Source organism: Papio anubis, chromosome 9, assembly GCF_008728515.1.
Source record: "Papio anubis isolate 15944 chromosome 9, Panubis1.0, whole genome shotgun sequence".
In the NCBI taxonomy this organism is placed as follows: Eukaryota; Metazoa; Chordata; class Mammalia; order Primates; family Cercopithecidae; genus Papio; species Papio anubis.
The window spans coordinates 1,015,690-1,041,457 of NC_044984.1; the positions used below are offsets into that span (position 1 = coordinate 1,015,690).

Below are 25,768 nucleotides of genomic sequence, written 5' to 3' on the forward strand. Positions count from 1 at the left end.
GGCAAACATCGTGAAACCCCGTCTCTATTAAAAAAAAAAAATACAAAAAACTAGCCGGGCGAGGTGGCAGGTGCCTGTAGTCCCAGCTACTCGGGAGGCTGAGGCAGGAGAACGGCGGGAAACCAGGAGGCGGAGCTTGTAGTGAGCCTAGGTCGTGCCACTGCACTCCAGCCTGGGTGACAGAGCGAGACTCCGTCTCAAAAAAAAAAAAAAAAAAAATTTGTTTTTGCTTTCATTTGTCTTAAGAATATTTGGTGTTCCTTTGGAGACTCAGTTCGTAAAGAGCTATTATGATTTTTCTAGTCTATGAGGAGAGAGAGAGTGCTGTCTGCCGTTGCATGTTATGCTTGTAGCTATTTGGGGGAAGAGTGAGAATTAAAGGCTAACATACAATCATTGTGGGTAGAAGTATTCTTATTTTTAGACCTCTGAGTATAATGGATTTCTGTGGGGTGAGGTGAGACTGGGGCTGTTTTTCTCTCACAGTATGTATATAACCATTGGGATCAGTGCTTTTCTTTTCTTTTTTTTGTTTTTGTTTTTTTTTTTTTCAGTACACAGTTTCACTCTGTCACCCAGGCTGGAGTGCAGTGGCACGATCTCGGCTCACTGCAACCTCCACATCCTGGATTCAAGTGATTCTCCTGCCTCAGCCTCCTGAGTAGCTTGGGTTACAGGTAAGTGCCACCATGCCCAGCTACTTTTTGTATTTTTAGTAGAGACGGAGTTTCACCATGTTGGCCTGCTGATCTCAAACTCCTGACCTCAGGTGATCCACCCACCTTGGCCTCCCAAAGTGCTGGGATTATAGGCGTGAGCCACTGTGCCTGTCCTGAATATTCTTTGTGTTTTTTTCTGACAGGCTTTGTGATGTGAATAGTAGTGAATTGATAGTGAAACTGTATTGTTAATAAACCATAATTTAAGATAAGGCAGATTTCTGGTAATATTCTTCTCAGAATTAGATTTTAGGAAATTTCTCTAAATGTAAATCCTGGAAAGCTTGCAGAGATTTAAATGCTGTTCTGGTATTTTTTTTTTTTTTTTGAGATGGTGTCTTGCTCTGTCACCAAGGCTGGAGTGCAGTGACACAATATTGGCTCAGTGCAACCTCCGCCTCTCGGGTTCAAATGATTCTCATGCCTCAGCCTCCCAAGTAGCTGGGACTAGAGGCGCGCGCTACCATGCCCTGCTAATTTTTGTATTTTTCATAGAGATGGAGTTTTGCCATATTGGCCAGGCTGGCCTCGAACTCCTGGTCTCAGGTGATCTGCCCGCCTCAGCCTCCCAAAGTGCTAGGGTTACAAGAGTGAGCCACCATGCCCAGCCATATGGTATTTTTTAAAAACTCAAAATATAGGGTACAAAATTCATCTTAAGTGCTTGGTACATCTTTAGCTTGGTAGGTCTCTGACATAGAGTTTAATAGAGTTTTTTTAGTATTGAGAACCCATTTGTCCCCACAGACATGATATTTTCTGCATGTGATTGCTCTGTGTGTGTGTTCATTTTTAATTTCTGTCTTAGACGAGAGGCATTAGTCCGTTGAGCTTATGCCATCTTCTTGGAATTAAGATTTCGCTACAGAAGTTTGCATTTTTACTAATGCAGGAAGAACAGTTTTTTAAAAAATTGAAATCTTGCCCATTTAGTTAATTATTTTCAGGGGATAGATGACAAAAATAAATAGCAAGACATGTACAGAAGGAGGTTGTCGGTTCATGGAATTAGTTTTATTTATTTGTTTGTTTGTATTCAGAGTCTCACTCTGTTGCCCAGGCTGGAGCGCAGTGGCGTGGTCTCAGCTCACGGCAGCTTCCACCTCCTGGGTCCAAGCGACTCTCCAAGTGACTGTCCTCCCTCAGCCTGTGGAGTTGCTGGGACTACAGGTGGCGCCACCACGCCCGGCTAATTTTTGTGTTTTTAGTAGAGACAGGGTTTCACCGTGTTAGCCAGGCTGGTCTCGAACTCCTGACGTCAAGTGATCTGCCCGCCTCGGCCTCCCAAAGTGCTGGGGTTACAGGTGTGAGCTACCACACCTGGCCTAATTCATGAAATTGGGATACTGTTTAAAGATAGAGAAAATTTTCTTAACTTGAGGAAAATGTTAAAAAATGCAATCATTATATTTATTTTAGATTACATCTAATTGCAGGTTCCGTAAACTACATTCAAGATTATTACTACTTTTTAAATGTATGTGAACTATCTAATGATTTTTACGTGGATTTAGATTAATTGTGGCATTGGCAAACACTTATTGCTTGATTTGTGTTAGACACCGTGCTAGGTTTTGGAGATGGAGTAAGACATTCCTTTACTTTTAAGGAAGTGATTAAAATAATAATTACATTATTTTAAAAGCCCCTGGTTACCTCAGAGGAGCACCTAAATTAGACTGAGGGTCATGAAGGTTTGTGTAGGATTGTGACTGTTGAACTTAGTTTGGAAAAATGATCAGTAGTTAGCCAGTTAATGGGGCAAAAGAAGGTCATGGAAACCAGAGACAGCTTGGTATTTCAGGGAATTGCATAGACCTGATTATGGTTGTCACATGGAGAAGGAGAGTGGATAAGGAGTAGCTTCAGAGAGATAGGCAGGGCCAGGTGATAAAAAATCTCATATGCACTACCAAGGAATTCAGATTAAAAAAAAATATTTTTTGAGACAAAGTCTGGCTCTGTCTCCCAGGCTGGAGTGCAGTGGCGTGATCTCTGCTCACTGCAACCTCCGCCTGTTGGGCTGAAGTTATCCTCCCACCTCAGCCTCCCAAGTAGTTGGGATTACAGGTGTGTGCCACCTGGCCTGGCTAATTTTTTGTATTTTTAGTAGAAACGGGATTTCGCCATGTTGCCCAGGCCAGTCTTGAACTCCTGAGCTCAAGTGATCCTCCTGCCTCGGGTTCCCAAATTGCTGGGGTTATAGGTATGAGCCACCGTGCCCAGCCAAGACATTTTTAAAATGTGGGAATACACAAGCACACGTTCCATTAGCTGTCAGTGGGATCTTGTCACACGTCATGTAGCTCTGGAAAACACTTATGCACTCGTGAGAGAATCACAATGAAAAAGGCCAATAACGTCATCCTGTTATGAAAATAGCTTTGCCCTCATGGACCTCCTGCAAGGGTCATAAGCACCCCTGGAATCCCTTACCCGTTTGGAGAATCATCATATTAGAAGATCGTTATGGCACTGGTGTTGAGAATTGTTTAGAACTTATAAAAAGAATGACATTTAGTTTTGCTTTTTTGAGACAGGGTCTTGCCATGTCATCCACGGCATAGTGCAGTGGCACTATCATGACTCACTATAGCCGTGAACTCTTGGTTTCAAGGAATCTTCCTGCCTCAGCTTCCTAAGTAGCTGGGACTACAGGCATGATTCACTATGCTGGGCTTTTTTTTTTTTTTTTTTTTTAATTTTTTTGCAGAGATGGGATCTTGCTGTGTTGTCCAGGCTGGTCTTGAACTCCTAGATTCAAGCAATTCTCCTGCCTTAGTTTCCCAAAGTGTTAGGATTATAGGCATGGGCCACTGTGTCTGGCCAAGAAAGACATTTTATATTGTGATCCAATATGCACACCTTAAATATTGCAGAAAACAAGACTATATTATCTCTTGCTGCATTACAAGTTACTTCAAAACTTACTGGACTTAAAGAACAAACATCTGGCTGGGCACAGTGGCTCATGCTTGTAACCCCAGCACTTTGAGAGACCAAGGCAGGTGGATCACCTGATATCAGGAGTTTGAGACTAGCCTGGCCAATATGGCGAAACTCCATCTCTACTAAAAATACAGAAATTAGCAGGACCTGGCGGCACATTCCTGTAATCCCAGGTACTTGGGAGGCTGAGGCAGGAGAATCGCTTGAACCTGGGAGACAGAGGTTGCAGTGAGCCGAGATTGTGCTACTGCACTGCAGCTTGGGCAACAGAGTGAGACTCCGTCTCAACAAAACAAAAAGAAACAAACATCTCAGATTTTATGAAGAGTGTGTATTGGGTGATTCTGACTCAGGGTCTCTAGTGAGGTTGCAGTCAAGATGTTTACACTCATGTCAATTCTTGACTGAGATTGGAGGGTCTTTGAAGCTATCTCACATGGCTGTTGGCAGGAAGCCTCAGTTCCTGAATATGCGACTCTCTTCACAGGGTAGTTTGAAGTTTGAGTATCCTCATGACATGGCAGCTGGATTCCTGAGAGAGGAGTGACCAAGACAGAAGCTCCAGTGTCTTTTAAGAGTTAGTCATGAAAGTACATCATTGGAAGCAGGTCACTAAGTTCAGTCTACACTCAAGGAGAGGAAATTTACTCTCCCTCTTAAAAGGAGGAGCATTAAATAATTTATGGACATACTTTAAAAGTACCACAAATAATTGTCAGGAGAATGAATCTCCCATAAGCTTCCTATTTCTTTTTTTTGAGTTGGAGTCCTGCTCTTTCGCCCAGGCAGGAGTACAGTGGCGCAGTCTGGGCTCACTGCAGCCTCCACCTCCCGGGTTCAAGCGATTGTCCTGCCTCAGCCTCCCAAGTAGCTGGGATTACAGGCGTGTGCCACCATGCCCGGCTAATTTGTGTATTTTTAGTATAGACGGGGTTTCACCATGTTGGCCAGGCTGGTCTCAAACTCCTGATCTCAAGTGACCCGCCTGCCTCAGCCTCCCAAAGTGCTAGGATTACAGGCATGGGCCACCGCGCCCAGCGGAGACTCTTATTTCATATACACCCTGCTGAATATGCTAGGAATGCAAGCAGGGCCTCGACTGTTCCTAACCCAGGCCATTTTTCAGGACTGTGTTTGCAGCAGGCCACTTTGCGGGAGGAGGTAATGTCTTTCATTGAGACAAAGAGCAGGCCTACTTATTACTTACTGTAAAAGTGGTGGATTCTGGCCGGACACGGTGGCTCATGCCTGTAATCCCAGCATTTTGGGAAGCCGAGGTGGGTGGGTCACGAGGTCAGGAGTTCAAGACCATTCTGACTCACACGGTGAAACCCCGTCTCTACTAAAAAATACAAAAAAATTAGCCGGTCGTGGTGTCGGGCGCCTGTAGTCCCAGCTACTTGGGAGTCTGAGGCAGGAGAATGGCGGGCACCTGGAGGCGGAGCTTGCAGTGAGCCGAGATTGCGCCACTGCACTCCAGCCTGGGCAACAGAGCGAGACTCTGTCTCAAAAAAAAACCAAAACCAAAACAAAACAAAACAAAAATGGTGGATTCCCTAAGCCCAATGTTCCTTAGCCGTGATGCAAACCCGCTGCATGTCACCTTATGGAACTTGGGGGTGACAGGGAGACAGTGCAAACATGCTCATGCTTGCTGTGCTGTGAGTTCTTTGTAAAGTTCTTTGTGTTTGACCCAGGAGGCTCATGCGTTCTGTCAGTATCCATGAAATGGTCATAGGCCAACGTATTAACCTGTAAGCAGGGTTAAATAAAACCCTAGTTCCTTCACAGTTCTCAACACTGCTTATATTTACTTTAGTGTGATGCACTGTGAAAATAAGCTATACGTTTTATTTTCAGTTCTATTTATCTGTTTATTTTAGAAAGCCCATCTCTATTCTCCTAGAGATAGGATCTTGCCGTGTTGTCCAGGCTGGTCTTGAATTCCTTGACTCAAGCAATCCTACTGCCTTGGTCTCCCAAAGTGCTAGGATTACAGGCACGGGCTGCTGTGCCTGGCCAAGAAGTACCTTTTATATTGTGATCCAATATGCACATGTGCATGCATATGCACTCCTGAAACACTGCAGAAAACAACACAACACTACTATCTCTTGTTGCGTTACAATTACTTCAGAACTTACTGAATTTGAAAAACAAACATCTCAGATTTCATGAAGAGTGTGTTGGGTGATTCTGGCTCAGGGTATCTAGTGATTTTATTTCATTTAAAACAAACAAGAAAACAAGCTTGGTCGCAGTTTATCAAGCTGATTTCACAACCTACTATTGGGTCATAATTCTAAGTTTGAAAAACACTGATTAGGGGACTGATACGGTTTGGCTGCGTCCCCAGAAATCTCATCTTGTAGTTTCCATAATCTCTACATGTTGTGGAGGGACCTGGTGGCAACTGAATCATGGAGTCGGTTACTCCATGCTGTTCTGATAGTGAGTGCCCACGAGATCGATTTTTTGTTTTCTTTTTTGAGACAAGAGTCTTGCTCTGTCACCCAGGCCTGAGTGCAGTGGCATAATCTTGGCTCACTGAAACCTTTGCCTCCTGGGTTCAATTGAGCATGTCTGGGTAATATTTGTATTTTCAGTAGAGACAGGGTTTCACCATGTTGGCCAGGCTGGTCTTGAACTCCTGATCTCAAGTGATCCACCGACCTTGGCCTCCCAAAGTATTGGGATTACAGACGTGAGCCACCGTGCCCAGCCTACATCTGATGGTTTTATAAGGGTCTCTGTCCCCTTTGCTGGGCACTTCTTCCTGCTGCCATGTGAAGGAGGATGTGTTTGCTTCCCCTTCTGCCATGTTGAAAGCTTCCTGTGGCCTCTCCAGCCCTGCAGAGCTGTGAGTCAATTAAACCTCTTTCTTGTGTAAATTACCCAGTCTTGTGGGCAGTTCTACATGGAGCTTGAGGATGGACTGATACAGGACTCTGAGGCTAGAGGCAGGCAGTCAGGTTAGAAAGTTGTTTTAATTCAGGTAGGAGAGGATGGCGTAAACCAAGGTACTGATTGTGGGAATGGAGGAAGAGGGTCAATTTAAGAGGTATCTGGAAATCAAAGAAACAGGAATTGTATTTTTTTGATAATATGTGTATATATGGCATATGAAGATTTCGGAAGGACACTCAGGCTCTGGCTTGAGCAGCTGATGTTATTCATTTGAATAGATGTTGTCCACTGCCCTGTTCTTTATTTTATTTTATTTTTTTTCCCTGCAGCAGCAGGTTTGGTTATGGAGCGGGGAGACCTTGATGTGGAATTCAGTTTGGGGGCAGGTGTGTTTGAGGTGCATGTGAGGAGTATAAGTGAAGATGTCCAGAAGTGGAATACATAGTTCTGATTCTCAAAGGAGAAGTAAAAAAGTACTGGAGAAGTAGTAAATTTGGAGTCTTTGTTGTACATATGTTATTTTAAGCTGGTGGAGGCAGCGAGAAAGGATTTCTTAAGGATGATATTGTAGTGTGAGAATAACATAGGGATGAAGATCAGAAACATTTAAGGGAGGAACAAACAAAGGAGGAGGAGGGTTAGAAGAAAAGAGCATATGATATAAAAAAACCAAGAGAGGAGAGTGTCAGAAAATTAGGAGTGCTTAAGAAACAGGGTATATTTATAGACGGGAAGTTAAAAAGGCATTAGAGAGGAAAAGCGATCATTAACTAAGGTTTCTCTGGAGAAGCCAGAGGGAATAGGGACTAAAGTACCCTGTGGAAGGATTATCTGTAGCCCACTTCCAGCAGAATAGAGGAAGTTAAGGATGGTTGTTGCTGTAAATGAACATGTGGTGAGAGGAAGTTGAGATAGTTCTTGTTTGATTTCTCTGTTTCTCTCTAATGTAGGAGGTGAGATATATAAATTCGGTAGGGCTGTCATAGGAAAGGGCTGTCATCAGCTGGGCGCAGTGGCTCACGCCTGTAATCCCAGTACTTTGGGAGGCTGAGGCAGGTGAATCCCTCGGGCCTAAGAGTTTGAGACCAGCCTGGGCAACGTGGTGAAACCTCACCTCTACCAAAAATACAAAAATTAGCTGGGTATGCTGGTGCTTGCCTGTAGTCTCAGCTTGTAGTCTCAGCTACTCAGGTGGCTGAGGTGGGAGAAGTGCTTCAGCCTGGGAGGTTGAGGCCATGGGGAGCTGTGATCCTACCACTGCACTCCAGCCTGGGTGACAGAGGAGACCCTGTCTCAGCAAACAAAAACACAAAACATCTCCCGCTCCTCCACCCCAACACACAAGACCACTGATGATGTGGCTTAACAATTTCTTTTTTTTTTTGTTCCAAGACAGTCTCGCTCTGTCGCCCAGGTTGGAGTGCAGTGGCGCCATCTCTGTTCACTGCAACCTCCGCCTCCCGGGTCCAAGTGATTCTCCTGCCTCAGCCTCCGGAGTAGCTAGAACTACAGGCACGCGCCACCATGCCCAGCTAATTTTTGCATTTTTAGTTGAGACAGGGTTTCACCATGCTGGCCAGGCTGGTCTTGAACTTCTGACCTCAGGTGATCCACCCATTGTGGCCTCCCAAAGTGTTGGGATTGCAGGCATGAGCCATTGTGCCTGGCACAAGAATTTATTTTCTCATAATTCTGGAAGCTAGAATTCTGAGACAAAGGTGTTGGCCTGATTGGTTTCTTCTGGAGGCCGATCTCCCTGTGTTGTACATGGCCGTTTTCTGGTGTCTTTACATGGTCTTTCCTCTGTGCTTGCCTGTGTCCTAATCTGTTTTTATAGGGATACTGGTTATATTGGATTAGAGCCCACCCCAGTACCCTCCCTGAGCCTTCATTCTTTAAGGACCCTATCTAAAATATGGCCACATCCTGAGGTATGGGGGTTAAGACTTCAATTTAGGAATTTTGGATTAGGGGACACAATTCATTAAAATGACGAAGTCATTTGCTGAAAGTGAGAGGCCGAAGGCCGAGATTTGAAATAACCCACCATAACAAATATTGCATAGGAAGCTAACTAAGAGACTTGCGGGGCTCTGGGAGAGAAACATGGGCCCAGCTGAGGTAGGAAATCAAACTGAACAGCTGCATGATTTTCTCTAGCAGCATCCGGGACTCTAGGTATAGAAATCAATCACTAAAGGTGTTTCTCTTGACTTAATTTAGAGAAAGAGTTTAAAATATGTGCAATTTTCCCCAAACTTTTGTGGTATATTTTATATACAGTCATTGCACATATTTAAAGTATACAGTTTGATCAGTTTTAACATAGATATATGCCTGTGAAACCATCATCCCGAACACAATAGAGAACATTTCAGTCACCCCCAAAAGTTTCTCCTGCTCCTTTATGATCCGTGCCTCCCTCTACCCAGTCCCTAGTCGTGTACTTAGTAACTTTCTGTCATAATAAATCTAGAATTTTACATAAATTGAGTCATACTGTGTGACTTATTTGGTCATATTTTTGGTCAGATTGTTTAAAGTGCAAGAATTATTATTTTGTGGCTTTATTCCATATTTTTAAAAAGAATTTTTAAAAAACACCGTCTTCCCTGAAGCTCATGAGATTAAAAAGCTATATGAGGGCTTCCCTCAGATATGACTGGTGAATTGCTTCCCTTGTCCTCTAAATGAATATCGTTCTGAAAATAACAGACTCCACTTGGAAATACCATTTTGGATTTGAAAGTGACTTGAGTATTAGAGTGCACCTGCTGGTGTTGAAAACAATGTGGATTTTTGTTACTGGATCTTAGCCTCTTTCGTGTGAGTTAGTTCCTCCACTACGTGGAAATAGTTCTGAATCTTAGCCTCTTTCGTGTGAAGTTAGTCCCTCCACTACGTGGAAATAGTTCCGCACGGCGGCGGAGTTGGATTTTTTTTTTTTTTTTTTGGTGAATGTGGCAGTTTAAAATTCTCATGGTGTGATTCCTGAAACTCTTGCGTTTCTGAATTATTTTATTGTTTGACTTATTTTGTTCTGCCTACCATCTTTTAAAAAAGACTTTCTCCTACTTAATAGAAAGATATAAGTGATTGTTTAAGTTTTACACCTGGGAAGATCTAAGACGTAACCTAAAGTTTAGAGTGGTAAATTAGTAGGATACGCTACCTTAAAATTGTGAGAACCTTTAATATCTTGCGGACACTTGAGACGTTAACATCAGCAGATGATGGTGGTTAAGCATGATAGTTAACAGCCTGCAGGGATCTGAAATTAGGCTGCCTTAATTCAAATCTTAACCCTACCATTTAATAGCTGTGTGTCTTTAGATAAGCCACTTAAGCCGTCTAAGCCTCAACTTTCTTTATCTGTCAAATGGAAATAATGACAGCACCCATCTTATTCACACAAAATACTAAATTATACATGAATATTGAATATTTAAATATTAAATTTTATAAAACTCATAGTACAGTGCCTGGCATATGAAACACACACTCACTAAATGTTAGCTTTTATTATCATTGAAAGGATTTCAGATAATTAATGGCTCCCTTATTTTATGCAATATTCAAATTACTTAAAAAAAGAAAAAACTTTGTATCCCTCTTCGATCTTGAAATAAAATTCATCTGAAGTAGTGATTTGTAGATTACTACCTGTCACCCACTTTACAGTCCAGACTACTCATGAAAAGGAATTTTTACTTCATGAGCTAGCTTAGTCCTGGAAAGCAATTTCGTAACATTACTAACAAAATATTGCCATTTCTGAACTCAGTGTGCCACAGCAATTTCTGAGATGGAGGGAGATTGGAGTCTTTCCTTAAAGGGTCAGCTTCTGTGTATTTCCCGTCTTGTTTGTTGTTAGCGCTGGGCTTTGTTCACTGGTTCAGTAATACAGAGATGAGACCACCTGTGTGTTCACATTTTTGAGGATTTTTAACCTGTTTGAGTTTGACCAGAATAAATACTGTCTTTACAATCTTATTTTTGACAATATGATTTACTTGGGTACTATTTTCAATGAAGAAACACTTATAAGAATCAATTTGCATAACAATAGATTTTTGGAAAATATTGTTTAATATGCTGAAGCCTGTTGTTGCTTGACCTAAGCCAATTCTTTGAAATGATGCGAGGAAATCAGAGAGAGCTAGTTTAGATCTGTATTGTCTTTGAAAGAAGTGTATAAAGTTGGTAGCTATAGTATAGTGGGTTCTGCATCCACAGAACTAAGCAACTGTGGACCAAAAATATTTGGGAAGGGATTTTAAAGTCACCTTGGAAAAAAAAAATAGGGAGAAAAAAAAAACTTGGGAAAAATAATACAACATGGAAAAATAATAAAAATAAACACAGTAAGTATAACCACGATTTACATAACATCTACATTGTATGAAGTATTATAAGGAATTTAGAGATGATTTAAAGTGTACCGGAGGATGTCCATAGGTTTTAGGCAATTACTATGTCAGTTTGAATCAGGGACTTGAGCAGCCTAGGATTTTTGTTGTCTGGGAGGGTCTTGGATATCTGGATACGTTCTGCTGGAGCCAGTCCCCAGCAGATACCAAGGGACAACTGCCTGTGGTTTTAAAATTTGTTTTAATTATACTTGTAGAGTATGAACATGTTTTCTTTTTTGGAAAAAAATTTCAGGTGCTTTATGGTCGTTTGAGTATAAAGCTTTATAAGTTGAGTTAAAGCCTTCACAAACATTTTTCCCCTTTATAACACAAGTTGCCTTCCCTGTAATTATTGCTGTTTCAAAATTGGCATTTCCCATGTAGGAATTCTTTACATACTCTGTTTACAGATCATTATACTATGTTGTCTGTATTTTTTACCTAGCTTTTGGTTTATCTTTTAATTTTATTTACAGCATTTTTTGGTATAATGCTTTGTCATTTTGACATAATTAAGTGTATTGGTTGTTTTTCTTTATGGTTTTTGCTTCTGGTTTTTTATTTAAGAAGCCTTTTCCTAACTCAAGTTCACAAGGATATTCTTCAAAATTTTCTTCTAGTACTTTTAATGGTTTAAAAAATTTATATCTTTAATGTATATGGAATTTATTTTGGTGTACTATGTGAAGACGAGTATACTTAATTGTTCTCGAAGAGCAACAAGTATTTAAACCTCATTTATTGAGTGATTTTTCATTTCCTCACTGTATTAGTCTGTTCTCATGCTGCTAATACAGACATACCCAAGACTAGGTAATTTTAAAAGGAAAAAAAAATTTTTTTTTTAAAATTTAGACGGAGTCTCGCTCTTGTCACCCAGGCTGGAGTGCAGTGGCGCGATCTTGGCTCCCTGCAGTGTCCGCCACCTGGGTTCAAGCTTCTCATGCCTCAACCTCCTGAGTAGCTGGGATTTCAGGCACCTGCCACCATGCTTGGTTAATTTTTGTGCTTTTAGTGAGATGAGGTTTCGCCGTGTTGATCAGGTTGGTCTCGAACTCCTGACGTCAGGTGATACACCCTCCTTGGCTTCCTAAAGTGCTGAGATTACAGATGTGAGCCACCGCACCCTGCCAGGAAAGAGGTTTAATGGACTCTCAGTTCCATATGGCTGGGGAGACCTCACAATCATGGCAGAAGGCGAATGAGAAGCAAAATTATGTCTTACATGGCGACAGGCAAGAGAACTTGTACAGGGGAACTCCCATTTATAAAACTATCAGATCCCATGAGACTTACTACCCCAAGAACAGTAGGGGGAAACCGCTCCCATGATTCAGTTAAGTACACCTGGCCCCACCCTTGACACAGGAAGATTATTACAATTCAGGGTGGGATTTGGGTGGGGACACAGTCAAACCATATCACTCACTGTTTTGAAATATTACTTTTAACATATATTAAATTCCCATATATAATTTAGACCCTGTTTTTGGGCTAGTACTATACAGTTTTCATTACTATAGTTTTACAAGGCTACAATACTTTATGAGAAACCTTGCAGGTCAGCTGTGGTTTTGTAGTCAGGAATTTTTTCCAGTAATACTTGGTGGGCATTATGTAGTATCCAGTAATCACACACATTGTTTTCTTAATGAAATGTATGAAGTCACACTATGTGGGATATATATAAACAGTAAGTAAGCTCGGGTCAGGTCCAGTTTTGCTGCTGGATGAGTTAAAAGGAAAAACTTACTTTCAGAGCTTTTTGATTTTTGCAGTACAAATAAAGAATTACGGATTTGTAATTTATCTTGCTGTTGAGGGCTGTTTTCCTTCTTTGTTCATCTGTTTTAAATTGTTTGGTTACTCTTGTATCTTTACTCTCCATTTGAATTTTAGAGTCAGTTTGTCGAGTTACTTGAAAAATCCTTCAACACCTGTGAAAGGAAGGGATCTACAGCTGGTTAGCAAAATCCTGTAGAGATTTTTCATTGGGATTGTGCTAACTAGTTGGGGAAGAACTGAATCTTAACAGTGTTTGTCTTCTCGTCCATGAACACAGTTAACTTTTCTTTTGTTTAGATGTTCTTTTATGTCTTTCAGTAAGGTTTTAGTTTTTTTCCCCAAAATGCTTGTACATTTTTGTTGATTTATATCAAAGTGCTTTTATGGTTTTGCTGCTGTTGTGAATAGGATTTAAAATTTCTTTTAAATTAAAAACTGCATTTTCTAGTTGTTACTGTTGATTTATACGTGAAAATATTGAAATTATATTGATATTGAGTCTGACCAGTTTGTTGAGTTCTGTTATTCTAATAACTTGTCAGTTGATTATCTTGGGTTTTCAGTTAGAAAATCATATATTCAGACATTGATTTTAATTTTTTCCTTGTCAGTCTTTATACTTCTTGTTTTTTTTTTTTTCTTTTTTGTAGAGACAGGGTCTTGCTATGTATCCCAGGTTGGTCTTGAACTCCTGGCCTCAAGCGATCTTCCTACCTTGGCCTCCCAAAGTGCTGGGATTATAGGCATGAGCCATTGCACCTGGCACTTTTTGTTTGTTTGTTTTCCAGTTGCATGGTATGTTTTCAGCATTCAGTTTTGAGACATCTAAAATATCTCTAAAATATTGTTTACTATGAAGTACATTATGCTGTAATCACATTCTGAATGCCTGAGTAAATACATGGTAGAAGGGGTAGATCTTCTTTAAGTGGGGGTAATGGAACGTTTCTGAGAAGGGAAATATTTATTATTGGAGGATTTAATGTGTGATCTTGTCGTTACAGATATGATGTAAGATACTTCTTCAAGATTGGACAGCTGGGGACCTTCTTCTAATTAACCGTAAACCGACTTACAGCCATAGAGACACCTCACAAAGTTCCCATTTTTCGTTGTTGTTGATTTTTTGCTTTACACCTTTTCTGACCTTGCAACCATGTATGGAAGTGCTCGCTCTGTTGGGAAGGTGGAACCGAGCAACCAGAGCCCTGGGCGTTCACCCAGGCTTCCACGTTCCCCTCGCTTGGGTCATCGTCGAACCAATAGTACAGGAGGGAGTTCGGGAAGCAGTGTTGGAGGTGGCAGTGGGAAAACCCTTTCTATGGAAAATATACAGTCTTTAAATGCTGCCTATGCCACCTCTGGCCCTATGTATCTAAGTGACCATGAAAATGTGGGTTCAGAAACACCTAAAAGCACCATGACACTTGGCCGTTCTGGGGGACGTCTGCCTTACGGTGTCCGGATGACTGCTATGGGCAGTAGCCCCAACATAGCTAGCAGTGGGGTTGCCAGTGACACCATAGCGTTTGGAGAGCACCACCTCCCTCCTGTGAGTATGGCATCCACTGTGCCTCACTCCCTGCGTCAGGCGAGAGATAACACAATCATGGATCTGCAGACACAGCTGAAGGAAGTATTAAGGGAAAATGATCTCTTGCGGAAGGATGTGGAAGTAAAGGAGAGCAAATTGAGTTCTTCAATGAATAGCATCAAGACCTTCTGGAGCCCAGAGCTGAAGAAAGAACGAGCCCTGAGAAAAGATGAAGCTTCCAAAATCACCATTTGGAAGGAACAGTACAGAGTTGTACAGGAGGAGAACCAGGTAAGTTCTACATGTGTGTTTAACTGTATTGGCTGAATTCATGCATGTAAATGAAATAGCCTTTTTTTTCCCTTTTCCTAGATTTTTCCCTTCGTAGTATATGTATCTCCCTTTTTCCTATTTATTTTACTATTTTGTGTCCTCCATTTCTCAGCCCTTTCCAGATTGGGTCCTGTGCCCTGTTCGTTTCTAGTTGCCCATGTCTGCTTGCTTCCATTCTTGCTTGGTTCTTTTCTCTGGTTTCTCTTTCTCTTCGTGTCTTTCCTTTCAGCATATGTGATTTTTTTTTTTTTTTTAAATTCTTCTGAGGTTTTAATTTTGCCACACACTGTAATATCTTTTACCAAATGTATTTAGACTAGGTAACTGAAGTGTAAGGTATACCATTAAGATTTGTCATGATGTCAAAAAGTCATTCTTAGAAACGAAACAAAATGACTATCACAAGATAAATCAGTGTTGTCAGCTGAGAACAGAAATTACTTTTAAAGAGTTAACACTGGCCGGGTGTGGTGGCTCACACCTGTAATCCCAGCACTTGGGAGGCCGAGGTGGGCAGATCATTGAGGTCAGGAGTCTGAGACCAGCCTGGCAACATGGTGAAACCCCGACTGTACTAAAAATACAAAAATTAGCCAGGTGTGATGGTGTGTACCTGTAATCCCAGCTTCTAAGGAGGCTGCGGCAGGAGAATCACCTGAACCTGGGAGGCGGAGGTTGCCGTGAGCTGAGATCCTGCCACTGCACTCCAGTCTGGGGTGACACCATGAGACTCTGTCTCAAAAAAAAAAAAGTTAATGTTGATGATGTGTTTATTAAGTACGAACAATAACTATTCATTTTGTTGCCATTCATGAAAGTTTAACTTCAGGATGCTTTTGTAGCTTTTTGTTCTTTAATTCTTTACATTTGAGGTAGAGGAAAGGCAACCTGGTGTGATTGTTTGCTTGTAGAAAAGAAGTGAGGTGACTGGGCTTTATCATCATGGGGCTTTGCAGTTTGAGAGCTAAGTGCCGTCACATTAGCTGCAGGGAATACTCACTTATTTTTCTGTGCCCCTCCAGGTTACAGTTGATGTGTTTGGTGATAGCCGTGTCACATTCAGTGAGGAAGCTGATGACTCCAAAGATGTGAACAAATCGTATTCAGGCTCTACCCGTTAAAATGTTAAACATACTTCTTTGTTTTTGTTTTTTTTGAGACAGAGTCTTGCTCTGTCTCCCAGGCTAGAAAGCAGTGACGCAGTCTTGGCTCACCGCAACCTCCACGTCCCAGGTTCGAGTGAGTCTCCTGTCTCAGACTCCTGAGTAGCTGGGATTACAGGTGCCTGCTCCCACGCCCGGCTAATTTTTGTATTTTTATTAGAGACGGGGTTTCACTGTGTTGGCCAGGCTGATCTCAAACTCTTGACCTCAGGTGATCCACCTGCCTCGGCCTCCCGAAGTGCTGGGATTATAGGTGTGAGCCACCATGCCCGGCCCATACTTTTTGTTTAAAAGACTTTTGAAATTTTTCTCTCTTTACTTTTTTTCCCCCTGTGGTGCAAGTTGTGCGTACTTTTAGAAGTTTTCTTAAACTTGCAAGCTTGAATTTTTTTCCTTCTTAAAAAAGCTGTCTTATACTCTTAAAAGGAGAATATTTAATTAACTACCTCATTGTTGGTATTACACTTTATTTTTGAATTAGGTTACTCAAAATTATAAAGAAAGCATAAAGATATCAATTTCTGCATTCTTCTTAAATGATACCAAGAAGTAAAGAAGCAATCAGAAATTGTCTGTGTCTCTGATGAAGGAGTCGTCTGGCACACAAAGCTGTTTAGGTCCCTGATGGACCTAATGTGTGACTGTGGTCCCATGAAGTTATAATATAGTATTACCAGGTGTGATCGCTCGCACCTGTACTCCCAGCACTTTGTGAGGCTGAGGGGGTGCGGATTGGTTGAGTCCAGGAGTTCGAGACCAGCCTGGGCAAAATGGTGAAACCCTGTCTCTGCAAAAAATAGAAAAAAATTAGCTGGGTTTGGTGGTGGGCGCCTGTACTACTTGGGCGGCTCAGGCAGGAGGATCACCTGAGCCTGGGAGGTCGAGGCCACAGTGAGTCGAGATTGGGCCACTGTACTCCAGCCTGGGTGACAGAGTGAGACCCTGTCTCTAAAAACAAAACAAAGATTATAATACAGTGTTTTCACTGTATCTTTTCTATGTTTAGATGTGTTTAGATACACAAATATTTACCATTGTGTTACAGTTGCCGACAGTTTTCAGTACAGTAACATGCCGTACAGGTTTGTAGCCTAGAAGCAGTAGGCTATATCCTATGTCCTGGGTGTGTGGTAGGCTGGACCAGATGTGTTTGTATGAGTCCACTTGATGATCTTTGCACAATGATGAAATCGCCTTTCTCAGAACATATCTCTGTCATTAAGCAACATATGACCGTAAATCTAATCTAAGATTTCTGTCGATTGTCTTACCATTCTTACTAATATGCAGTCCAGATACTCAGATCTACTGTTTTGGCTACTCGAAGATCTCTAGTTACATTACATTTTGTATGTTAAAGCTCCAGACACATTTTCAGCAATAAAAATAGCTCATTTTTTCTGTTCATAAATATAAAACAGAAAAGCATAGATATGAAAGCAAAATATATTCCAGATCCTCCCATCTACTGACAACTTTGCTGTTCCACCGTTAGCATTTTGACATTTCTCTTTACTGAAATACCTGTATTCATATACACATAACAGATTTACCTGAATGGAATACTGTTGGTATTATGCTGTGACCTTTTTTTAGCTAACAACATTTCTACTGTATATTAAAGGCCTCTAATATGTATCTAAATCATTATTTTTAATGCCTCCTACTATTATTCTATTGTTATTCTAGTTAATATCACAGGGCTAAAATTCTTCAAATGTACTTGGTATTACAATGCAAATTAAAAACTAAACCTTGAATTCATTTGAATCAGATATCTAAGTAATTAGAAATTATGATTTATTCTTTCTCAGATACGTTATGACTTCAAACTACTTTGCTTTTACTTTTTAATGTTATTAAAATTGTCACTACTCAACATTTGAATATTTTAATATACTTAAATCTCTTTCTTAGAGACTTAGCTTCTTTAAAGAAGAGAAATTGTCCTTTAAAAAATATTCCTTAGGAAGTTCTTTGCGTTTGAGTCATTAAGACTTTAAGAATGTGTAAAGAAAGAAAAAAGCTCAAATAGACCCCACTGATGGAGTCTAAAATTAAGAACAGGGTTCTTAAATGCTGGCTCAGAAACATCAGCATCAACAGGCATATTTGGTTAAAACAGAGATTGCCAGGCCTTCCTTCATACCAGCTAAGTACAATCCCTGGAGATGGGGTCCAGGAACTTAGGTTTTGAACAAGCTTCTCTGGTGGTTCTGATGAGAAACCACTCTTGGGATCTTTAGAATTTAGTAAATCTAATCTAATTCTATCTTTTTTTTTTTTTTTTTTTTTTGAGATGGAGTCTTGCTCTGTAGCCCAGGCTGGAGTGCAGTGATGCGATCTTGGCTCACTGCAACCTCTGCCTCCTGGGTCCCGGTTCAAGCAGTTCTCCGGCCTCAGTCTCCTGAGTAGCTGGGATTATAGGTGCCCCCCAACACACCTGGCTAATTTTTGTATTTTAGTAAAGATGGAGTTTCACCATGTTGGCCAGATGGTCTTAAACTCCTGAACTCATGATCTGCCCGCCTTGGCCTCCCAAAGTGCTGGAATTAAGGGCGTAAGCCACTGCGCCGGGTGTCAATCTAATTCTTAAACTTGTCTGTTGCCTGTTTGTCAATTTGTGATGGTTCTGTTGTGGCACTTTTGAGCTCAACCATAAAAGAAAGGGGAAGAAACAAGGGACCATTTGCTCAGTGTGTCTCATCCTTTATTCTTCCACTTTACGTCTCAGGGATGTGACCTACTCCTGTTCGTAATGATCATTAACTGTGACAGGGACCCTCAGTTGATGGGGCGTGTGTAGGGGAAAAGGGTGTTTAAAATTTTAGATATGTTTAGTTAAAAAGAGCCCTCCAGGTGATTTTGATGTCTCCTCACCTTGTGAATCATTGATGCACCAGATAAATGTTCAAATGATATGTGACAGCAGAACAGTGAAGTACAGTTTCTTCAGTTGACATTTTTAAGTTGTCAGTACAATACTGACTTTAGTTTTTAATTTGCATTGCACTACCAAGTAAATTAGTTGAATTTGTCAGTTGAAGTACAACACCAAGAAAAAAATCATTCCTAAATACAAAATAATAGTACATTCTCAGTTGTTTTTTAAATTGTTGTTTTGAGACAGAGTCTCGCTGTGTCACCCAGGCTGGAGTGCATGGCGCAATCTTGGCTCATTGCAACCTCCGTCTGCAGGGTTCAAGTGATTCTCCTGTCTCAGCCTCTGGAGTAGCTGGGATTACAGGCGTGTGCCGTCATGCCCGGCTAATTTTTGTTTGTTTGTTTGTTTGTTTGTTTGTTTTTGAGATGGAGTCTTGCTCTGTTGCTCAGGCTGGAGTGCAGTGGTGTGATCTCGGTTCACTGCAAGCTCTGCCTCCCGGGTTAACGCCATTCTCCTGTCTCAGCCATCCCGAGTAACTGGGACTACAGGCGCCTGCCACCACGCCCAGCTAATTTTTTATATTTTCAGTAGAGACGGAGTTTCACTGTGTTAGTCAGGATGGTCTCAATCTCCTGACCTCGTGATCTGCCCACCTCGGCCTCCCAAAGTGCTAGAATTACAGGTGTGAGCCATCACGCCCAGCCAATTTTTTGTATTTTTAGTAGAGACGGGTTTCACCACGTTGACCAGGCCAGTCTCGAACTCTCGACCTCAGGTAATCAACCTGCCTTGGCCTCCCAAAGTGTTGGGATTACAGGCACGAGCCACCGCACCCGGGCCTTTTTTTTTTTTTGAGATGGAGTCTCAGTGTTGCCCAGGCTGGAGTGCAATGGCACAATCTCGGCTTACTGGAACCTCTTCCTCCCGGGTTCAAGCGATTCTTCTGCCTCAGCCTCCCAAGTGGATTACAGGCATGTGCCACCATGCTCGGCTAATTTTTTAATTTTTTTTTTGAGACAGAGTCTTGCTCTGTCACCAGGCTGGAGTGCAGTGGCGTGATCTCAGTTCACTGCAACCTCTGCCTCCTGGGTTCAAGCGATTCCCCTGCCTCAGCCTCTCAAGTAGCTGGAATTACAGGCTCGTGCCACCATGCCCAGCTAATTTTTTGTATATTAGTAGAGACGGATTTTGCCATGTTGGCCAGGCTGGTCTCAAACTCCTGACCTCAGGTGATCTGCCCTCCTAAGCCTCCCAAAGTGTTGGGATACAGGCATGCATCACCATGCCCCGCCTAAATTCTGTTTTTATAGTTTGGTATTGAGTTGTAAATATCAGGAGGAAAAAAATGAGTTTGCTTTCTTTAGTTTTGTGGTTAAGTATCAATATAACCTGGGTTTTGGAAACTGTGTCTGTATTCTTAGGGGTTGTATTGGGTTCTTTTTTTTTTTTCTTGGTAAAAATGAGATTGGTAGATTTGGAGTGTGTACTGGTGTATACTAGTGCCCAAATATGGGATTCTTTGTGTTAGATTTTCATTCTTTGTCAAAGATAATTATAATAGTATTTATCATAGATAATTATCATAGTATATCGTATTTAGATATACTGTCATAGTATTTAGATAATTATAGTATATCGTATTTGAATATTATATAATTTCAAATGTATTGTTAATAAAAAATCACAGTTTAATTGAAAAGTGGCTGAGACATAATTTTTTATTATAAGAAATATTGTGAGCTGAGTATGGTGGTATATGCCTGTAGTCTCAGCTACTGAGGAGGCTGAGGCAGGAGAATCCCTTGAGTCCAGGAGTTTGAGTCCAGCGTGGGCAACATAGTGAGACCTTGTCTCTTAAAATAAATAAATAAATTTAAAAGAATTAATAAATATTGTGGAAAAATTGCATATGAATAAACATTTCATTTTGAAGGCTCTACTTTTCAAGAATGGATTGACAGTATATGTGTGTATAAGATTATACGTGTGTGTGTGTGTATCAAATTTAGAGTAGATTTGAAGTTACTGGATTTATTACCATTATACCTTGAATTAGCTAGTCACCATTATACCTTGTTGGTGATGCTGAAACTGTGCCCCTCACTAAGATGGTTTTTATTATGAAGTGACTCAGAAATGTCAATTTAATGAAAAAAGTTGTTGGCGTACTTGTTCATTTTGAAATAATTGAAGCAATTGTTTATGCCTATACTTCAGAAGCTGTGTGGAAAATATGTAATATCCTAAGTAGAGTCTGCATTCAGAGGCAAAATATTTCAATCTTCTGAATCTTTCAGTTCAGTTCCAGTGAAACAGTCCACAGGATTTTCATGCCAAAAAACCCATATGTGCTGAAGAATGGTGAACACCGCCTTATCCAGATTCCACCCCTTGCCCTAATTAAACACCAGTGCTGGCAGCGATGTATTCTTCCTATACCCACTGTAATTACTACACAATCCTAAAATTGTATAACTTTGGTCCAAAAAACGAAGGGTGCAATTTTAAAGTAAAGTGAAACACTGCAATGAGATACAGAGACAGAGAATGCTAATTAATAGATTATAGTCAGCCAGAAGTGGGGCCTAATTACACTCTGCATTCATTATACCCTCCATAGCCCTCAGAGGTCAAGCATCTTCCACTGTATAAAGAAGATTGGTTTAATAGGATTTACAGTAATTAAATAGTTTCCCCATTTCAGTTTGAGACTGGGGATTTAGGTCCATTCTAAATAGTTGGTCTGATTGGACCATAGAGATCTTGTTCTAGGATTCTATCAAATGTAAAGACACATTTGCTTATAACTGCTTGATATGTGTGGTTCTTTATTATGGAGTTCTTTTAGAAGATGTTTCTAATATAAATACTCAGCAAGTTTTCTGTCTCATCCTTCTTTTGTTACTGAACTTTCAGATACTGCTAGTTGGAGAGTTAGAATAGTATGTATTTAAAAGGGAAGGCTTTTTCTTTTTCTTTTTTAAAATTGGGAGTAAGGAAGGTTTTTAGCGTATGTTTGACGAAGAATGAAAATCTAACTGTGAGCTTGGTGGAACTGCAGAGCTACTAAGACTTTGGATGGGGCACGCGGCGGCTCACGCCTATAATCCCAGCACTTTGGAAGGCCAAGGTGGGCGGATCACAAGGTCAGGAGATCAAGACCATCCTGGCTAACACGGTGAAACCCCGTTTCTACTAAGAACACAAAAAATTAGCTGGGCATGGTGGTGGGCACCTGTAGTCCCAGCTACTCGGGAGGCTGAGGCAAGAGAATGGCATGAACCCGGGAGGCAGAACTTGTAGTGAGCCGAGATCGTGCCACGGCACTCCAGCCTGGGCGACAGGGCATGACTCCGTCCCCCTCTCAAAAAAAAAAAAAAAAAAAAGACTGGGTGATTTATATTTTTTTATTCTAAACAATATTTAACCAAATTATCGTCATACTTATTTTTTGATTATGCCTTGAAGTAATTCTGTATGTTGAATTTAGTTGGAAGCTTATTTTAAAAATAATTACTTAAAGCACTGTCATTGAAATTTTGTATGAACAAAATACTGTTTAATATTATAGGGTGGCAGGTGAATTTAATGTTTTTTGCCTTGTGTGTTTCTTTTCTTTTTGGAGTCTGATTTTTGTGATTCTCATTTACTTAGGAATCAAGAGAATTTCTAGTTCAGAAATGCAGAAAGATAACCTCATGTAATTCTGTGTCTTTTTTTCCTCGTTATTTGGAGACTTTTGACTATTAACATTTATGTAATTTTAGGTCGTACCTTGATTTTCCATATAGTAAAAGCCATTATTATTTGCCATTAAATAATTTTTTTTTTTTTTTTTGAGACAGAGTTTTCCTCTTGTTGCTCAGCCTGGAGTGCAATGGTGCGATCTTGGCTCAGTGCAGCCTCCACCTCCCAGGTTCAAGGGATTCTCCTGCCTCAGCCTCCTGAGTAGCAGGAACTGCAGGTGCACGCCACCACCCCCGGCTAATTTTTTGTATTTTTAGTAGAGATGATGTTTCCCCATGTTGGGCAGGCTGGTCTCAAACTCCTGGTCTCAGGTGATCCGCCGACCTTAGCCTCCCAAAGTGTTGGGATTACAGGTGTGAGCCACTGCTCCCGGCCTTAAATAAACTTTTTCATGAGGTTGCTAGTTGTTTCACTGTCATTTAAAATCTGATCTTAAAATTTAGGATCTATGTCTCAGATTATTGTTTAAATTTTCTTTTTGATATTCTGTTTTAACAAGGAGATATAGATAAATTGACATCCTTGTTTATTTCCCAGATCAGTTTAATCTTTTTTGTGGTTTCAGAAGGGGAATATGTTAAAGGCACTATGCAGAGTGCCATGAGAAAATGAAATCAAATGTAAAATGGATAATGTTCCTTTTGGGGAGTTAATAATTATTTTGAGAAGCAAAATTTGTACATCTATGGCTTACAGAAATTTGAACTATGCATTTATCGGGTCTTGATCATATGTGAAGGTATTTAAGTTGGTATAGGAAATTTGCTTCTTTTACAGTTGGTAAGTTTGCTTATCTGGAATGTAGTGAAGTATTATGAAAAATAATTCAGCAGATCTAATAAAAATGTTGCACAAATATGAGATAGGGCTTATATGAAGAAATAAGGGCATAGTATGCCAGATAATTGCAGTCTCTCTCTCACTTTTTATTTTCCTCTGTGTTTTTGGATTTCACAGTGCAGTGTAGTGTGTTATCTCATCTCAGTGAAATGAAATTATTTTTAGAGATTTGCTAATTTACAGCAAATTTGCAGATAGCATCTTAAATATAGGGGTCCTACTTTTTATTGTGCAAAAGAAATCAGAAAATGGGTTTAGTTTTTAGTTACATTAACGTTAATCAGTGGAGGTCATAGTTTCATTTTTTTAACATTTACAATCGTACCACCCTCTGGAACTTGGTGTCTGTTTTGAGTGCTCTGTTACGCCCAGAAGAGCATAGGAGGTGCCTAGAGACCATGCTTTGTAAGAAGTGGCTGAAGGAGCTCAAGCAGAGAGAAGACTTGCAGCATTTTAATTATACTCTTAAGTATTTGATGGACAGCCATGTTGAAGGTGATTTTTCCTTCTTTCTTTCTTTGTTAGTATTGTTTTTGGAGAGCAAACACTGGAAACAGCACAAATACTAGGGTTTTAAATTTTGGCTGCAAGGAGGAATGGATTTTTGAAAAAAGCTATATCCAGCCGGGCGCGGTGGCCCATGCCTGTAATCCTAGCACTTTGGGAGGCTGAGGCGGGCGGATCACGAGGTCAGGAGATCGAGACCACGGTGAAACCCCATCTCTACTAAAAGTACAAAAAATTAGCCGGGCATGGTGGCAGCCGCCTGTGGTCCCAGCTACTTGAGAGGCTGAGGCAGGAGAATGGCGTGAACCCGGGAGGTGGAGCTTGCAGTGAGCCGAGATTGTGCCTCTGCACTCCAGCCTGGGCGACAGGGCGAGACACTCTCAAAAAAAAAAAAAAAAAAAGAAAAAAGCTATATCCATTTGATGGAAGAACAGTGTCACAAAGTAATGCTTCATCATCACTAGAAGTGGTCACTGGGAGGGAAGACTACCTTCTGACCGCTGTGTGGGTGCTCCAAGTCATTGAACTCTTCAGAATGCCCAAAGTGGTATGGAATAAAGTGTTACTTTGGGGAGAAACATTTAGGGAGTTTACCCCATCCTCCCAGTCCCTTTTGTCCTTTTTCTCCCTCCCTGTCTCCTGTCCTTCCTTTATGACAATTTTGTTGAGATATAATTGAATTCACCCTTTGAAGTATACAGTTTTTTCTTTCTTTCTTTCTTTTTTTTTTTTGAGGTGGAGTCTCTGTTGCCCAGGCTGGAGTGCAGTGGTGCGATCTTGGCTCACTGCAACCTCCGCCTACCGGGTTCAAGCAGTTCTCTGCCTCAGCCTCCCAAGCAGCTGGGATTACAGGCACACGCCACCACGCCCTGCTGATGTTTGTATTTTTAGTAGACACAAGGTTTCACCATCTTGGCCAGACTGGTCTTGAATTCCTGACCTGGTGATCTACCTGCTTCGGCCTTCAAAAGTGCTGGGATTACGGGCATGAGCCACCGTGCCCAGCCTTTTCTTTCTTAATCTGATTTACTCAATGAAGGTTTTGAAGAAAGTAATAGTAAGTTGCCCTAGGGAGTTCTAGAACGAGGGCATAAGTGATGTAATAAACAATACTGTTGAGGAGCAGCTTTTACTGCCGTCAGCAGAGTGGATTGAAGAAAGGGCGGGGAAAGGAAATGAGTTGCTTGTAGAAGACCTGGATTAAACAGGGTGATAGCAATGAAGAAGGTGCACATCCGTGAGATTTTCAAAGAAATATTTGTATATATGCAGGGCACAATGGCTCGTGCCTGTAATCCCAGCACTTTGGGAGGCCAAGGTGGGCAGGTTACTTGAGCCCAGGAGTTCAAGACCAGCCTGGGCAAAATATGGAGACCCCATCTCTTAAAAAAAAAAAAAATTAGCTGGCATGGTGGTATGCGCCTGTAGCCCCAGCTACTTGGGAGGCTAGGGCAGGAGGATCGCTTGACCACGGGAGGTGGAAGCTGCAATGAGCTGTGATTGTACCACTGTACGTCCACCTAAGTGACAGAGCAAGAGGCTGTCAAAAAAAAAAAATTTGGATATAGATGGCGAGAGAAAAGAATACAGTGAACCGTGGTATTGAGATTGGGGAGCTTGCTTCCCGATGATTAACATGGGAAAAGTGGATTAGAAGGTGGAACTAAATTTAGAGTCAGGAATGATGAACGTGGTTTTAATTATGTGAATAAAAGTTTTTCATAAGAATTTGGAGATAGGAGACTAATGACTGTGACCTCAGGTACGTGCATATAGATGTTATGAAGGTGTGCTTGTTAATGTTGGGGAACTCACTTGTCTGGTTAACTCAATATCAGCTACACGTCTCTGCTTATGGGAGTAAGAAGTGGAGAGGGAGAAGCCGTTAGAAAATACAGTTTTATGTATTTTTTCTCATCCAGCTTGATTTGTGTTTTGGTTCTCTGTCTTTATTGTGGTATTTTTGTTTGACAGCAGATACCTCGAGT

The 25,768-nt window shown here is 41.0% G+C and overlaps 1 protein-coding gene across 14 annotated transcripts in view; it reads left to right on the forward strand.

The window, feature by feature from the left end:
- Positions 1-25,768, forward strand: part of ERC1 (ELKS/RAB6-interacting/CAST family member 1) — a 535,673-nt gene that overhangs the window by 26,594 nt on the left and 483,311 nt on the right. For all 14 annotated transcript variants that reach the window (XM_009217664.4, XM_017945570.3, XM_017945565.3 and 11 more), the window contains exon 2: positions 13,777-14,597. In XM_009217664.4, coding sequence (XP_009215928.2) covers positions 13,929-14,597 — 669 coding nt within the window. In that variant the 5' untranslated portion in view covers positions 13,777-13,928. The remainder of the gene's footprint in view (positions 1-13,776; positions 14,598-25,768) is intronic.